General features: G+C 38.0%; 1 protein-coding gene across 1 annotated transcript; it reads right to left on the reverse strand.

The window, feature by feature from the left end:
• Nucleotides 1–1390: 1390 nt before the first annotated feature.
• LOC123709466 (lysosomal alpha-glucosidase-like) lies at nucleotides 1391–16067 on the reverse strand. The gene is made up of 14 exons (XM_045660853.1): nucleotides 16062–16067; nucleotides 14954–15044; nucleotides 13348–13516; nucleotides 12062–12131; nucleotides 11111–11243; nucleotides 9831–9940; nucleotides 8740–8856; nucleotides 8154–8353; nucleotides 7419–7552; nucleotides 5316–5467; nucleotides 4368–4516; nucleotides 3961–4168; nucleotides 2147–2297; nucleotides 1391–1858 (listed from the first exon to the last, which is right to left on the reverse strand). Exons 1-14 carry the CDS (start codon nucleotides 16065–16067, stop codon nucleotides 1587–1589), a joined length of 1962 nt encoding a protein of 653 aa, XP_045516809.1. The 3' UTR covers nucleotides 1391–1586.
• Between the last annotated feature and the right edge of the window lie 2567 nt (nucleotides 16068–18634).

An 18634-nucleotide genomic window follows, 5' to 3' on the forward strand; every position in this document is an offset into this window, starting at 1 on the left:
TCGTATATATACCACTAATATAATAAAACAGTTTAGAAGTGACAGACAAATCCTTGGAATTACTTCGTTTTAAATCGTGAATAAAAGTTCTACATCCAATAAATGAATATACGTTAGAAAAATGTTAGAAGATGGCAACACGCGGTGAACACTCAATATATTATTTCTAAATATTCTCTATTTTAAGATTAATATTCGAACTATATTCACTAAGAGTTATAATAAATGTACACAAATATTAAGGAACACAAGGAAGACATTGTTAAATTAATGAAAAAAAAGTCCTTTCGAAAGTTGGCGCTCATCATGGCTACTTTAATATTTATGGTGCTTTGAATTATCGAAGATTCTTTAACCAAGACGAAACCAACTTCAATCATCGTAAAATTAGGCAATTCCATTACATAACTTTGGTTGAACGTAACTTTTCATGAAGTATGTATCTCTGCCCTCTAGCAAGAGATAAAAACTATACTAAACTTCGAAAAACCGGTCGTAATTAATACGAATCGTAGATATTTCTAGAAGTATATAGTACCAAAATCGCAACGCAAACCGACATTTACTCGGTGACTTGATTAGTTAACTTAAAAAATATAGTTTTTATGATAATAATTTATTTAAATCCACAATATCTGTAATTAATAAACAATATATAATTTAAATATCGACAAGAGCACTGTAAAAACGGTTCTACTTTGAACTACTCATCTTGCCGACTAGAAATTTAACTCATTTTATACATCGAGATCACTATATTTGTACAAATAAACTTTTGAGTAAATCTTTAATTTTTTTATATAAAAAATGGTTTCTAATATAAATTTGACATTTATCCAACAGTGTTGCTATATATTTCATATTAACATACTTTCTCAATCTAAAATTATATCTAGATAAAAAATATCTGAACTAACACCAGTTAAAACTAACCGTATCCCGTAAACATTTACTAAAAATTGGCACGAATATGTACGAATCGTAATTTAGTTTGGATTCTATTCCTGTTGAAAATATATTTTATGACCACATTTAGACACCCAAAAAATTTTCAAAATTATTTATATATAATATTCGAATACTTTTTAAGTTCCAATAAAGACGTTCATCAACGTGTATATGGGTCACACATTCATTAGAATTCGTTCGGATTCATCCGATACCGATACCGTTAGCGGATATACCGGTATCGGGATATTGTTATTGCCGTAACAAACAAACACACTTTACAAATGCCGTGCTTTATAAAAGTAATGTAAACCTGTTTGATCTAGTGCATTGCAAACGAGGCAGGGCATTTTGTTAGACACTAGCTTTTAACTGCTATCAGGCGTAGTTAATTTTAATTATTAATGTGGTAAAAACTTTAACCGAACGTGATAGAGTTTATCTTCATTTAATTTCAATTCAATAAGCGTTAGTATCGGTATCGGTATCGGCGATATTTCTATACGAATATCGGTATCGGTAATAAGAACAGAACAGTTAAACTCTCATTAAAATTGGTTAAATAGTTTTTGAGATATCCACGAATATATTTCGGTAATATTGACAGCTTAATAACATTTCAATAAATCTTAATAATTTTATATCTTTTGCATGACTTTATTCGTCCATTTAACCGCGAAAAGCTTATCCAAATTGATATTAACGTTGATCTTCAACACCTTCGTGGGTTTGTCGTACGTGAAGCTGGTCGAGGCGTTGTTGACTGTCACGGTTTCGATGAGATTTTGACCCAGAACTGTGATGGTATCGATGGCGGGTACCCCATACCCCCACCATTGGATAAAGCTGCTCAATTCGTTTTCCCGTAGCTTGAATATTAAATGGCTGTATTTCTCTTCTTCGTAGCTGTCTGTGAATGTATATTTACGGCTTTACGTGTGTTAGTTACCATGGTTACGATGTGGTTACCATGGTAACCGTGCTTTATTTCCGTCTTAATTGATTCATGATAATAGAAATTTATTTTTAAATATGATTTCTTTCATTATTAAACCCCGACGACATTATGTATACAATTTTAGATTATGGCGAGACTAAACAAAATTTAAAAAATTCAACATGAGAATCATTTAGCCCATAGAAAAGACAAACATACAAAAGTATACATTTCAGCTTTCTGAATAAAATATAAACTCACTCAGGCTATCCCCGTCGTCCCAGTATAATTCGCCCCTGGCAACCCCGGCCGCATCGGGAACGAGAAGTAACTGTATCGGCAAGCTGCGAGTGTTACCAGTATTTACGGGACCTTTAGCTGGCGGATCTTGTAATGCAAGAATGGCGCCACCCTGAAAATTACCTTCTTTAAACCACTATTTATAAAGAGTGAAGTGAAGTGAGTGAAGGCTGGAGTTTAAGTTTTTACAACATATTAAAAATATACAATACGGTGCGACACTCATCCCTGATCGGTCGTATGTTCGATTCCCGGTGGACCAATGTGTCTATGTGCGCATTTAACACTCGCTCGATGAAGGAAAACATCGTGAAGAAAAAGTCGAAAGCGTGTGTCAGGCACCGGAGGCTGATCACCTTCTTCCCTATTATACAAATCTGAGACCTAGAACTAAAAAGGTTGTAGCGCCACTGATTTATTTTGTTTAATTTTTAATATTTCTAAACAATTAAAGGTTAATAATGAGAATTTTGACTTTTTGCTAACGAGCGGTATGTTTCAGGAAACAATTGTATGAAAAATCAATAGATTATGGAAAACGGCAAGAAAAGCTTAGGTACTATGTAAACATAAAAAAAATACGCAAATGTACACTATATATAATAATACACACAGTGGCGTAACTATACCATATGGGGCCCGTGGCAATTTATTTTAGATGGGGCTTTATCAGTCAAATTTTTTTAGACGGGGCTTTATCAGTCAATTTTTTTTAGACGAGGATTTATCAGTCAATTTTTTTTGACGGGGCTTTATCAGTCAATTTTTTTTAGACGGGGCTTTATCAGTCAATTTTTTTTAGACGGGGATTTATCAGTCAATTTTTTTTAGACGGGGCTTTATCAGTCAATTTTTTTTAGACGGGGATTTATCAGTCAATTTTTTTTTGACGGGGCTTTATCAGTCATTTTTTTTAGACGGGGCTTTATCAGTCAATTTTTTTGACGGGGCTTTATCAGTCATTTTTTTTAGACGGGGCTTTATCAGTCAATTTTTTTTGACGGGGCTTTATCAGTCAATTTTTTTAGACGGGGATTTATCAGTCATTTTTTTTGACGGGGCTTTATCAGTCAATTTTTTTTAGATGGGCCTTTATCAGTCAATTTTTTAAGACGGGGCTTTATCAGTCAAAATCGTCACGTTGTACTCAATTGAATTTTAATAAACTTCAAGATTTTCATCATACACAACTACACATTGTATATGTCCAGCCACTACCACAATAATAAGTCCTCTCTCAGACGAGAGGGAATGGTCTGCAGCCCCCACGCTAACCTAATGCGTATTCCATTCATCCAAAGAACATAATATCTCAACGCATTCATCATCTATTCGCTAGCTTTTCGGTGAAGGAAACGTGAGGAGGAGCATACATTTACAATGAAATAAAAAATTAAAAGTTAAAAGCTCGCGGCCTCTTGAGCCCGTGGAATTTTTCCATCCCGGCACTCTATTGTTACGCCACTACACATTAAACTCACTCGACGAGAGAAAACATCGTGAAGAAACCGTTTTTAGACTCAAAAGTCGACGGCGTGTGTTAAAAACATATGTTTATTATGGAATATATGATACAAGTATCACTTATTCCACGTCATTAACTTTAAATAAGTAGACATGCCTACTCATCAGCAAGGAAGACAGAGGATGTAGGCCGAGAGAAAAAGCCGGCGTGAAAAACTCTGGGTACTCTTTTAAAATAGGAAATCGTCATACAAAATGACTATGGCAATGACTTTTCAATTTGACATATGGCAACATTAAATGGAAATCACCTTCACAGCGACCGTTTCCGCATCACTAATAGTCTTCCACGAGTTCAGTGCCAATTGCTTTCCTGTATTAAGATCGTACCACGGGTTCGGACCTGGATAAAACGCGTTCGTTGTGTTTGCCCCCTCTTCCAAAATGGCGGTTATCATAACATGTTCGCCGATCATAAATTGAGTGTCAATATTATAAACTCTCTTATCGTTTGGAAATCTGAAAAATCATCATAAATATATGTATTAAATAATATATTTTGGAAAAAATTGTTGAACAGTTTCTCGATATTTTTTTTAATATCCATACTAGTGGGAAAGTTTTGTTTTTTAAGTATTTAAAAGACCTAAAATTAGTTCCTAATATATTAAAAATGTTTTAAAAAAACAGACATAGGAATATATCCGTATAAACTTACTCAAAGAACAAAGGTCTGGCCACGGTGGTAGCATCGGTATGGGCTCGCCAGAACAACGTGTAATAGTATGGAAGGAGTCGATATCTCATGCGAAGCGCGCGTTTGCTGGCTTCTACCACAATTGGTCCCAAGCTCACTGGGTCTTGGGGCTAAAATGTGATTAAAATTATTATTTATATTTTCTTATTAATACATTTCAATAGATGCACCTTATTTGAATTTCTGATACTCGCTTAGGACTGTAACATGAGCTTACTTTAATATTTCGTAAGTAAAGTAAATACCGCGGTTTTGTATAACACGATTGACTTGGAAGACTTTTGTCTATAAATAAAATTTATTTTGTGATGGAGAGTTTCCTGCCAGTTCTTCTTACCCGCTCTACGCCCTTGACTTGCGAACTGGTAGTAAGTGTAAATTTACAATTAATTTAACTTCTTTTATGACGTTCATAAATGTACTTTTTTACCTATATAAATAAAAATATTTTGACTTTGACTTAATATATTTTATTTGGCAATTCAAAACTTAATTAAAATTATTAATCATTTTCACTTTTTCATTGTTTTGAAAATTTACTGACTGTTTTTCGTTAACAATTTACTAGCAATTTCTTCCTAAAACCAATAATATAAGTCTCATCAGTGAACAATACATTATTTATTATTAATATAAACATTTTAATATATTTTATTGGTGTAGTTGGTGTAGCCTTTCAACCCTCGTACTTTCGAATCACGGCCATTTTTTTTTTATAATATAATACATCGTGAGAAACCCAAAAATGATGTGTCAAGCACAGAAACTTGACCAACCTTATTATAAACATACCATTTAAAAAAAACCAAAACATATATAATTCTGAATCTAGGAGATGCAGCTGTATATGTGGAAATTTATAAACGCGCTTATGAAGATGAAATCTAGTGAAAATATATTTTTAAATACCTTCGACGTATCACTATTATGATTCCTGGAGAAAGGATAAAAGGCGCCCAGCTGCATCCATCGCTTGCAGAGCTCCGGCGTCGTGTCCCCAATGAATCCGCAAATATCTGACCCCATTAGGGGAACACCGAAGAGACTGAAGCTTAGCAGTTCTGAAAAGATAATATACAGCTTAGATTTTTTATATTTTATACATTATTTTATTTATCTAGTTAACCCTATATATTGTTACGAGCTAGGGGATCGGATAGAAAATGCCGTAGATTTCTTCAAAGGTTTATTTCTTGGTAAATCAATGAGGAATTTATGGGCACAAATTAATTGCAGAGATGCACTAATAACACACAAAAACACAGTCACTAATTACTTCACTTATGCACACTTTACATTGTACTTTAACACTTCAATTGGAATCACATTGGAAACCAAACTATCTGGTGTGGTATTTGCTGCACACTCCCTCAAAAGGGGTGAGCTTTGGCCCGTTCGGGGCATATGCCCCCTTCGGATGGTGTATGTGTTCGCGCCCTGCTGATACAGGGCGGTACTGGGGCGGGCTTATAGCCCTTGATGGGGGCTGCAGCGCGCGGGAAGACACGGTCCCAAGTTGCTGCGCTCAGCCGATGGGGTAAGTTATCTGCTGATGGGATAAGCTATATATCCCTGGGAATAATCTTTAATTATGTTTGAGGCAGGATTGCTACTGAGTAGCGATGGAACAGTTCTAGAACGTCCGTACTCTTTGTCTCTTTCGCACATTGCGCCTTTCTTGTCGTACGGCGTTCTAGAGTGCTCAATCTAGCTTTGAGATGGTTCCGATCTTCCCTCTCTCTCGCGTATCATTCCGTCCTTTTTTATGTAATAGCAGGCAAACGGGCAAGAGCGTGACGTGACAGAACCTGATGTGAAGCGACACCGCCGCCCATGGACACTCACACTGCCAGAAGGCTCGCAAGTGCTGGCCTTTCAAGAATTGGTACGCTCTTTTCTTGAAGGACCCTAAGTCAAATTGGTTCGGAAATACTTCAGTGGGCAGCTGGTTCCACATAGTGGTGGTGCGCGGCAAAAGCTGCCTTAGAAAACGCTCAGTTGTGGAACGATGGACGTCGAGGTGATACGGATGGTAATGAAACTCAGCTGCGGGTATTAGACCGAACAACTCTTCTGAACACTCCCCATGGTAAATGCGGTAGAAGATGCAGAGGGACCCAACATCTCTACGCAACGCCAAGGGATCAAGCCGCACGGAAAGTGATTGGTCGTCGACGATTCTAACCGCTCTTCGTTGAATACGGTCAAGTGGAAGGTGCTGGTACTGGGGAGCTCCCGCCCAGAGGTGAGAACAGTATTCCATGTGGGGCCGAATTTGCGCTTTATAGAGTTGCAAGCGGTGGCCCGGAGTGAAGTACCGTCTCGCCTTGCTGAGCACACCAAGCTTTTTGGAGGCTAATTTAGCCTTTCCCTCCAAATGACCGCGAAACTGAACGTCGTTCGATATGTCAACGCCAAGTATTCCGATGCTGGCTGAGGCTTCAAGAAGAGTGTTTTCGAAAAGAGGAGTAGCGACAAAAGTTATTTTTTTCGCGGAAAACGAACAAACTTGTGTCTGAAGTCGAAACTCTTTTACGTGGAGTCTCGGACTGGGGTAGACTAAATCTAGTCCAATTGAACCCCAAGAAGACACAAGTTTGCGCGTTTTCCGCGAAAAAAATACCCTTTGTCGCTACTCCTCTTTTCGAAAACACTCTTCTTGAAGCCACAGCCAGCATCGGAATACTTGGCGTTGACATATCGGCCCGTGTTAAAAGTATCCCCAGTGCTGTCGTCCGCATAGCAATGAAGGTTGCTAAGTTGCAACATGTCATTGATATGCAGAAGAAACAGGGACGGGGATAGGACACAGCCTTGTGGGACACTAGCATTGACGGGTTTAAGGTCGGAGCATGCTCCGTCAATGACGACCTTAATGCTCCGATCAGCGAGAAAGCTGGAAATCCAGTTGCATAATTTCTCGGGGAGCCCATAGGCTGGAAGGTTCGAGAGCAGTGCTCTATGCCACACGTTTTATTTTTACAAATACCAAAGATAAATCAAATCACATACGTGGTATAGAAGCCCTGAGGTCATGCCATTGGCTGAAGACGTCCCCGCTCCAGTGTCCCGCGTAATGCCCCATTCCGGGAGACGACCCCCGGGAAATTGTCAACGGCCGCTTCCCACGAATTTCCATTAAGGCCCTGGAGTATTTACAATCAGATTGAGTATTAATATTGCTTACGTCAATACCATACTCTTTTATTATAGTAAACTTGATTGAGTACATTTGGACAGCACTTGAAACTAGATTTAAGATTGAATACGGGCCTTTGCTATTGAAATCTAAAAGTACTATAAAAAGTCTTGTGTTACACAAATTAATTGTTTCTCAGATCTATTTAGTCAGTTTAACTATTTATTAATATTTGTTTGAAAATCATGAAGTGTCAAATTCGAATCCCGGGTGGAATCGGTTGAAAATATACATCTGTATCCCTAACATAAGTGATGTTTATTTTTAAAATACTAAAACTATGTCCATCTGCTAAAAGCCGAGATTGGTTAGATCTTTCAATTTTTATGATTTGTATGAAGGTACTTACAAATTTTTTAAACCTATCCTCGTAAAGTTTTTGTATTATTTTAACTCGTTAGTTTATAGAGGTTTTTTGGTGTTTTCAGTACTTTTAGTTTATATATAATCGTCCATTTGCACTCTTTTAAAGTCATCTTTCGTCTCTTTCTCCTAAGCTGTGTTTCCGCTACGTTGAAAAGAGCCAAATAATTTGAAATTATACATACGCATGCGTAGCCACTGCTTCACTGATCGCATACAAATTGTGTACGTCGAAATGCAATCCGGCGAAATGCTTCGAGTCCATACACAAGGTCTTGTGTTTTAAGCCGTCTTCGGCTATGCTCTGAGGCTTGTAAGGCAGGTCTTCGGGGCTGCATTCACCATACATCGAACCAGACAGGAAATTTGAGGGTTCATTCATATCCTGAAGGAGTGTTACTTTTAAAAAAACCCATGTGGAAAGAAATATTGACAATAAAAATGCCACTGTACTGCGATATTTTAAATCTACGATTCGTTGGAAGTACGACTGCTTCTGGGACTGGTCGTAAAGCGTTTTATTTTATAAAAATTATATCAATTAAGTAGTCTCTTCCTGAAATGCGTGGATATCTCAAAAACGACTAAACCGATTTGAATGAAACTTAAGACTATTCTCCAAGTTGGAAATAATTATTTATGATTCAAATAGTCATAGAGACATTATCTAGTTTATAATAAATGTATGGACGTCTTGCTTGAAAGCCTAAAATAGGCTAAAATGTCACACATACAAAATGTTTTTTTTTTAAATTCCGTCAGCAAACTTACAATCCATGCGCCGTCATAGTTAACTTTTCTATGGAAGTCCGACATCAGGTCTTTCCAATACGCGGAGGCGTTCGGGTGTGTGAAGTCTGGCCACACCGTGGACACTCTGTTCCATACCTGTCATATTTTTTTTATTAAAAAAAAAAGAAGGACTCACACTGTACTAACACTTGCTGGGCCTCAGATCATTTCTAATAGGCAAGTAGGCGATCAGCCTTTCGTGCTTGACACACACCGTCGACTTTTTAGGGTCGGTCCTAATAACATTTTCCTTCATTGTTCAAACGTCAACCAGTTTATTTATGGGTCACAATATATCAAATTGTTTAAGACACTAACTAAAGTGATACTTTATACCATCCCCCCCCCCCATCTCCACCTGCAATGGTCCTGACATACCTCTCTGGCTTCATCAACTTTCAACACATTCACCATGCTCCTTAGTTATCGGAATTTAAACTTGTCCCTTCTCTAGTACCATACCTGGATAATCCAGGATTTGGTTCAGGTACGTAGACGAGCTACCGAACCCGATTTCATCATCCAGAGTTCGTCCATCCATCCGTTCTACATGGCTTCGTATCCTTTTTTTTTAAGTGAAGAAAAAGCGCTTCCGCAGGCCCGCGCCAAGGATTTCGAGCTTGACACGGGGATTGTGGGGCTGGGTCTACACTCAAATGGCGAGACCCCACCCACCACACCCACTAAAAACACCTCAGCCCTTAAGACGGGCCCTCGGGGTTCGCCAGGCATTCTACGTACGTGCTCTCCATGGACGGTTTAAGCACTCGCCCGGTACCGTACAACCTTACCAAAGGCCGAGAACAAATTTAAAATAAATTAAAACTTGCACTCGAACCGGGAATCGAACTCGGTACCCCTCACCATATCAGCCACATACAAAGACCGCTAGGCTATAAGGCCTTTTACCCCACACTGCTCACGTATACAATCTTACACCACATATAATGCTTTATTGATAAACAATAATTAAGCGTTGGAGCCCTTACAAAATTTCCACCCGTAGTTTTGTGCAATGGAAGAAAATTGTGACGTTGTAAAACCAGTTTTCTAGTGAAAAATATACTTACTTTTCCAACAAAGGGTTTATCGGTTGAATTTTTCACGAAAACATTCATTTCCAGTCCCAGATCGAATGGCGGATATTCGCCAGGATTTTCCGCGGCGCTTACACCAGGGTCTGAAATTATCATTATATTGATAATTATAACATTGAAAGGACCTAGTAATACATAGGGTGATACATATTTGTTTTTCATTTATGGTCCTTCGAGCCATCCGGGAGTAGCGAGATTTTCGCGGTCCTTTTGACGTGTTCGCGTTTTCACAGCTAGTTTTTGGGCCAACAAGGAAGCAAAATAGCACCAACCGTATCAACATATGACGAAAATAGTATAGAAGAGCATTTATTAAATTTTAAAGGAAACATAAACACAGCACTTACAAATCAGCTCAATGTCTAGTGTTACATAAAAAATGTAATACGATTATTACAGAATTTAATTAATTGTAATAGAATTATTAATATCATTGTTATCGTTATTATATATTTTTGTTATAAATGTCTTCGAAACTCTTCGAATCAACCGTGGTCAAGAAAAAGATGGCGCGTAACGGAAAAATGTGACGGTATTTTTTTTCCAACCCCGGATTACTTCAATAAAGAAGCTTCACTTCAACAAACCACAGCCTGTATTTGATGACATATTTCTCGCATCCGCTATGAGCGTCGTCAATGTTTGAATGGGTTTTTGCCGTTTTATACGCGCAATATAATAATTATTACATCTTATATATTTTTATTGTTGCTTTGGTTAATCATTGAGATATCGTCTATTACTTTTATGAATCATAATTTATTTGAACGACTTGTTTCGTTATTATTTAATTATTTCATAGTTTGGAATCAACAACGAATAAAAGTACGAACACTGTTACGACCAATCAGAGCGTATCAAACGCCACGCGAGACGCCATCTTGCCTTTGTACGGTGCGTTCAACAAACGCGAGACTCGAGAAAAAAACAAAAGATTGAGTATTCAGTGAAGCTTTGTGATGATGAGACCAAGGACCTTTTGGACCAAATTAGGTTTAGTGGATTGTGATTAAAAGTGAGATCGGTGACCTGAAGCCGCTGCTCTTTATAATTAAATCTCAAGTGTTATATGTGGTATTAGAAGTAATCAATCTGAATTACATATTGTACGATTATTATTCGAGTCTTTTGAGCCACATGACGCCCACTAAACCCCATAATTACGATGTCCATATCGATGGAGTGACCATATATCTTCGACATATATAGTGGTCTTAGTATATATATTTTAATTAAATAAATACGAAACTCACCAATCAATATAACGTAATGCATGCCAGCTTCATGTACAGTCTTAACGAAGTCCGGTAACCCCGCGAAGGCTTCCGTGTCGTATGTGAAATCGTTGCCTTTACTCATATAATCCAGGTCATTCCACTGGACATCCTGGAAATTTTGGAAAACGGGATATAAACTGCCTTTATAGGACATTTATATAATTTTGGTAAGATGTATCCAGCGGGAAGCCCCTTTTCGAGCGGCTTAATCCCTCTGAATCTTCTTCCGCATTGACTATGGAGTGTTCAGACTTGTTCGGATTAATACCTGCAGCTGAGTTTCATCATCGGAGTTCGAGGCAGAATACAAAATTCCACCCGTACCACCTCGACGTCCGTCCCAAAACTAAGCGTTTTTAAAGAAGTATAGATGTATTTCTGAACCAATTCGACTTTGGTCATTTAAGAAAAGAGGTCAATTCTTAAAATGTCCATGGGCGCCGGTATCACTTAACATCAGCTGAGCCTCTTGCCCTGTTCTATATATTTTTTTCCATAATTTAATCTGTACTGACATCCATTCCCCGCAGACCCTATAAATCTTTTCGAAGCATGACTCTTTTGGTCTGGCATTGAATCACGTACAGATGTCCTATACAGGAGAAGGTCATCAGCCTTCTGTACCTAATACGCGTCATCTTAGATCTGGTGGTGTCCTGACGATGTTATCCTTGACCGTAGAGGCCAAAAATCAAAGCCGAAGTTCGAAGGCACAGCTTCAGGTTTGGAACGTACACCTAGTGTGAGAGCATATGAATATGAATGCCTAACTCTTAGGCCCGAGAGTTGAACCTTGCAAATTATATAGAGGCGTGTGAGTTAACGTCATAAATTTCTTAAAAAATAACTTTCCACTTCGAAACACCGCTGTTATAAAACGCGGACTAGAGATCGCGTAACCATGACAACGAATAATTAAATACATACGAATGGTATTCCAGCATCTCTATTCTTCTGCCAAACGTCTCGAGTCACGTTCAGCGATCCATAGTTATACCTGAACCAAATTCGATGATAAAAATTTAGATACTTTACTAATGTAAACCAAAAAACCAGTCACACCTAAATTCACATTATTATTGTCACCACACATCCATTGTACTTATACTCAAATTTGGAAAACACCATCAAAGCGGTGGTTTGCCGACGCCATATTGACAGTTGGAAGAGTTTCGTTTTGACTTTGGCAGAAAGTGCAACTATTTTTTACTATTAAGAAAACACTTTTTAACGGATTGAAGCTATGTATTATTAGTACCGTGACCACGCACGCTGTAAAGCACGCGAAACGTCGGAAAATAAATGTAAATAATTATAAGTTTTTAATAAATAATCCGTTTAAAAAGTGTTTTCTTAATGTGTAAAAGCTATGTTAACAAAAGACAATACTATATTTTTAATTACCTTATCCCTTTGTTTCCTTTTAATGTATTTGTTTATTTTTACTCGCGTGTAGTTTCCCTACCTTTTACTTGAAACTGGCATAAAGTTAAAATTATTGCCATAACAGGATAGGCAAGTAATGAAACGTCATGGATTCAAGTCATTTGCCTAGCAACCGATCAAACGGCTGAATTTAGTTCAGGCCGCTAGTTGAACGGCGTTATTTGGTAAAAAGACTGGGCTGTTATACAATATTGTTTACATTGACATAACTACAACTGACGTATCGCTAGTAAGCGATCTCTTCGAGTTAACACTATGTATGTATATCTGTCCGCACTTAGACGCTCAATAGGTCCATTGTGCGAGTTAACACTAATAAAGAAAGAAAAAAATAGTAAGGGTAAGTGCGCTTGCATAATTAAATTAAAAAATATAAAATTACACGTAACAATAGTGAAAATAGAAAAAAATATACGATTTCATGAAATATGCGCAAGCGCAACTATCGAATTATGTGAAAATTATTACTTTTATCATGTGCATGCAAGTGAAACTTTGCATTGTCTGAATAAAAGTTAAAACAATATATTTTTTAAATATAGGGGGACAAACGAGACTACAGACAAAAAGGGGGGGGTCATCACAGTCATGGAAACCCATTGTAGTGGGTGCGGTGCCGGCTTTTGCTCCCAGGGATGATCCCCACCAGGACTCGATTCCACAAAGTGTCTTGTAAAGCGTATTGTGGAAGTCTTCCGGCCATCTAGGTGACGCTGATGAAACTTTGTATAATACTTAATTTTGTCACTAAATTTCAATCAACTCACTTGCACAAATGAAATCCGAGAGCCCAATACGGCGGCATGAATGGTTTCCCGATAATCTCCATATATTGAGCAATAACATCCTCCGGGCTCGGGCCCAAAAATATATAGAAGTCTAGAACACCCCCTATCGCTCTGTAGGTTATGGCTGGAGTCGGTTGTAGCACTATATCTGAAAATATATTTTTAAAATCAGTATTTCTAGTATAATTAATATTAAACAATTCTCCTTGCCCCCCATCGATATTGTCACGAGCTAGGGGATCGGATAGAAAATGCCGTAGATTTCTTCAAGGGTTTATTTCTTGATAAATCAATGAGGAATTTATGGGCACAAATTAATTGCAGAGATGCACTAATTGCACGCAAAACCACAGTCACTAATTACTTCACTTATGCACACTTCACACAGTACTTTATCACTTGTATTCACTATTCGCACTTTATCGCTTCGGTGTTTCTCTCTTGTTATCGCATTCAAAACTAAAGGTGTCTAGTCGCGTTTCGGCTCGCTTATATATCCCTGGGAATAATTCTAAACAATATTCGAGAACTCTCTAGGCGGGCTTGCTACTGAGTAGCGATTGCACAATTCTAGAACGTCCGCACTCTTTGTCTCTTTCGCACGTTGCTCCGTCCTTGTCGTACGGCGTTCTAGAGTGCTCAGTCTAGTTTCGAGAAAGTTCTGATCTTCTCTCTCTCTCTCGTATCATTTCGTCCTTGTCTCACACCTAGAAAGTTCGGTCTAGAATATTCCTTCATCAAAGGGGTATACCTAGGCCTGAAAACGCCTGAAAACGGGTCTCCTGAAAACTGCACCACTCTACTACACATGTTCTGAAACCGACTGAAAAAAGGTTTCAGCTTCCTGAAAACTAAGGTAACATTATGGAAATTACAATTTTCTAATATGTGATTGACCCTCTCCTGAAACTGTCAGAAATCATATTACAGCCTGCTGAAAAGTTCTCTAACTAGTGGAAAAATCTAGAAACATTGCAGTCGACCCGTCTTCGTAACAATATGATAAGTTATGTTAAGTAATAAAAGGAATAATTTTTCTCTATCTTAAAATAAGAGTTTTTAATTAAGTAGGGAAATGTTAGCGTTTAATTTCTTCAAAACCACGTTAGAAAATAAATTCTCCATTGTGCGTATTGCGTAAGAAGCGTAAGTAATGTAATGAGTGTTATTTTTTTTTAATGGAATCTCGCTGTTGGCCTTAAGTGCCTTTACAGCTCAGCTCAAGTTGTTTTGGCGAGCATAGCTCGACCTGAACGGGCAGTTTTCCCACGATTAGCGCAAGGGCGTCTCCTGTAAGACTCAAACCTCGGCTTGGGGCGTCGTGGTCAGTCGCCTGAAGCTCAGGACGAACGCTAACTGGAGTGAACGAAGTACGCAGTAAAGGTCCTCAGATTCCCCGGAGAAGGCGGTTTTTTACCCTAATCTGATTATGGTAATGAGTGTTGAAACAAAAATCTTATATTTATACACCACAACAATTGTAACTCGTAACGACCAATCAGGAGACAGAATGCGTGCGCAGCTAAGTAGTTAAAATGCGTCGACTATAATGTCTTAGCTCTACTAGTTGCTATAAAACAGTTACCCATTGCATTAGAGTTGAGTAGCAGAACACCATGGCTCTTTCTATTCGTCTCTAGACCCAAGTAGAAGGGATGAGATCCATACAAATGAATCTGGAAGAACACTTACAAATGTAAATACTTAAAATGGTACAGTTTCAGGTTGTCTATAGGTGTACCGCAAGGCTCTCTACTCGGGCCACTTTTATTCCTTATATCAATAAATGATGAATTTCCATTTTATGCCCATTACTTGACAATGTAAACAGTGCTATTTGTTATGCATACGTAATTAGTTTATTAAGATAATGATAAATAATAAGGAAACTAAATACATTAAGCTATATCAAATATTAAAATAAATAAACTAAAGATAAGGATGGCTTTGTTGATGACTGTTCTTGGATTTTAAACTATGGAACCTATACAAATAAAACCTATGGAACAAGCTAAACTGTTTTGATAGTGTAGGGACATGAATGTGTCGAGTAAGCGTTTTGATGTATGATAGAGAAGTATGAACTAGCGATCAGTAGTAACTGCGCACTGCGATCGCGTGTGGACGTGGATTAGTATTGGGGAAAATATAAACTACAGTATTGAGTACCGAAGTCCTTTTATTAATCTGCGTATCCACAAGTAATTCCCATACACAGTTAGGATAACGTATTATAGAACACAGTTACGTTACAGTGGTGACCCGACTTTGAAACGTGAACCTTCAAAATAACTTTAAGTGAGACATTAAAAACTGTGGATTGGTATAAAATTAGTGCTGTTTTAAAAAGTGTAAAAGTAAAAGGACAATTTTCTAAAGTAAAGACTCTAGATTTAAATCTCAGACTACGGCGTCCATATCGCTGGACTTTTATTATTGCGGACGTTAACCAAGCGATATTAGGTGCGGATTTTATAGAGCACCATAGTTTATTGGTAGATTTAGCAGCTAAGAAACTTATTGATAAGAAGACAAATTTATTGACATTTTGTAGAATCGTCAATTGCGATGAATCATCAGTTAGCACGATAGGTTATGACCATCCTTTTCTTGACTTATTATCGGAATTTCCTGAAAGTACTAAGCCGGTAAATTTCAAGAATTTGGATCGTGATTACGAGAATGATGTTTACCACCATATTGAGACGACGGGTAAGCCGGTGTTTGCACGCGCCCGTCCTTTACCACCGGATCGTTATCATAAGGTAAGACAAGAATTTAGTAGAATGCAATGGGGATATGCAGACCGTCAAAGAGTGAGTGTGCCAGTCCATTACACGTAGTTGAAAAAAAGAATGGGGACATTCGGCCGGTTGGAGACTTTAGAAGATTGAACGCTATTACCAAACCGGACCGTTACCCCGTTCCAAGGCTCCACGTATTCACGTATATTTTAGCAGGTAAGAAAGTTTTTTCAAAGATTGATATTAATAAGGCATACCATTATGTGAAGATGGCACCACAGGACATAGAAAAGAATGCAGTAATCACAAATTTTGGTTTATGGGAATTTACACGTTTAAATTTTGGCCTTAAAAATGCAAGCCAGACATTCCAGAGATTCATGAACAATGACGTATTAAAAGGTTTAGATTTTTTATTTAATTTTATTGATGACATAATTATTGCTAGTGACGATATGGAACAACACAAAATGCATTTAAGAAAAGTATTTGAAAGGTTAAATGATTTTGGCATAACCATAAATTTAAATAAATGCGAATTTGGAAAGTCTAATGTGGAATTTTTAGGCTATAATGTTTCAACTGACGGAATTCGACCGCTTGATAACAAAGTTAAGGCGATAGTAGAATTTCCTCGCCCTGAAACAGTAGATCAGTTAAGGAGATTTTTAGGAATGATTAATTTCTATAGAGCTAGTGTACCTAAGGCGTCTGAAGATCAGTCGATATTAAATGAATATTTAAAGAATAGTAAGAAGAAAGACAAGACCGAAATAGTTTGGACAGAAAAATCAATATCAGCTTTTGAGAAATGCAAATTAGGACTTAAAAACGCAGTAATGATTTCACACCCCGTGTTCCTTTATCCTTGATGACCGATGCGTCACAGAGTTGTGCCGGGGGAGTCCTTCAACAATGGGTTAATAAAACTTGGTTGCCTTTAGGTTACTTTTCAAAAAAGTTCACAAATGCCCAGCAGAAATATTCCACGTATGATAGGGAATTAACAGCTATTTTTATGGCTATAAAGCATTTTAGATATATGTTTGAAGGGAGAGAATTAACTGTATTTACAGATCATAAACCCCTAACTTATGCATTGAACAAATTAGAGAGTAAAAATGACACACCCAGACGGACAAGACAATTATTATTTATTAGTGAATTTACAACGAACATTTAATACATAAAAGCGGACTATACACTGCCCGACGGCGATAGATTACGAGGAATTAGCGGACAGCCAGGTATGCGATGCTGAGCTAGCAAAGTTGTTGAGCGAAAAGAATGACAATATTTCTTTAAATAAAATTCTCATTCCTAATAGCAAAAAAATGATATACAGTGAGGTTTCAACTAGTGTGTGTATATCGCTTTTCGTATACTAGGCCATATATATCGGAAAACTTTAGGAATATGGTTTTCAAAAATGTACATGACACAAGTCATCCGGGTATTAGGGCCACACGTAAGTTAGTAAAGCAAAGATTTTTCTGGCCAGGATTAAATCGTGACGTAGGTCAATGGGCCAGAAAATGTATTCAATGCCAGAGATCGAAAATAAGTAGGCACACCATTTCAGAACTACAAAAATTCCCCGAAGCGAATCGCTTATCTCATGTACACATAGATATCGTAGGTCCCTTACCTACCACGGAGCATGGGTACAGATATCTTATTACAATGATAGACAGATTTACTCGTTGGCCAGAGGCTATTCCTGTAAAGGAAATTACAGCGGACATTGTAGGCAAAGTGTTCTATGACACCTGGATAGCCCGTTTTGGCGTGCCTGATCGTCTAACAAGCGATCAAGGACATCAATCTATTCTAATTAAGGACATAATCTATTTAGTGAGCTTTTAAAAGTATTAGGAGTAAAAAAAATTCGTAGCAGCCCTTACAGACCGCAGGCCAACGGGATAGTCGAGAGATGGCATCGGAGTATGAAACAAGCCTTAACAGCTCGGCTTATTGAGAATACTTGTTGGTTTAAAGAATTGCCCACTGTGTTGTTCGGGGTGGGAAGTTGGGGTTGGTGTTGGTGGGAATCGCTGATGGAGTGAGGTCAGCATTCTGCTGTGTTACGTAGTGGAACACTAGTATAAGCAGAACCCCGACCAGTCCGAGTCATCCACGTCCTAGTCGTCCACCCTGGGACCTACTGCAGCCACGCTCACGCGTGCCCACTACCTAGAGCTGCAGATGAGCTGAGGATGCAGGGCAAAAGGCGAATATTCTGCGCCTTAAAACAGAATCCACCCACTAGAGAGGTAACCCGTATAAAACCGAGCATGTCTGGATGCTCTAAAGTGGCAGCCCCACTATCAGACTAGGGCACAGTGGCTTAATGTCCTGCTTGCCTGAAAAACCAACGATTCAAGAAACCGAAACAGTGAGAAACCGGACCGATCTTTTACCGACGACCTTTGGCATTAAATTACGGACACGAATTGCTTTTTGGAATATAAAAACGCTAAGTAACGACACTCAACTAGCACAAGCAGAAGCAGAAATGATTA

The sequence above is a fragment of the Pieris brassicae genome, chromosome 5 (assembly GCF_905147105.1).
Source record: "Pieris brassicae chromosome 5, ilPieBrab1.1, whole genome shotgun sequence".
Lineage (NCBI taxonomy): Eukaryota > Metazoa > Arthropoda > Insecta > Lepidoptera > Pieridae > Pieris > Pieris brassicae.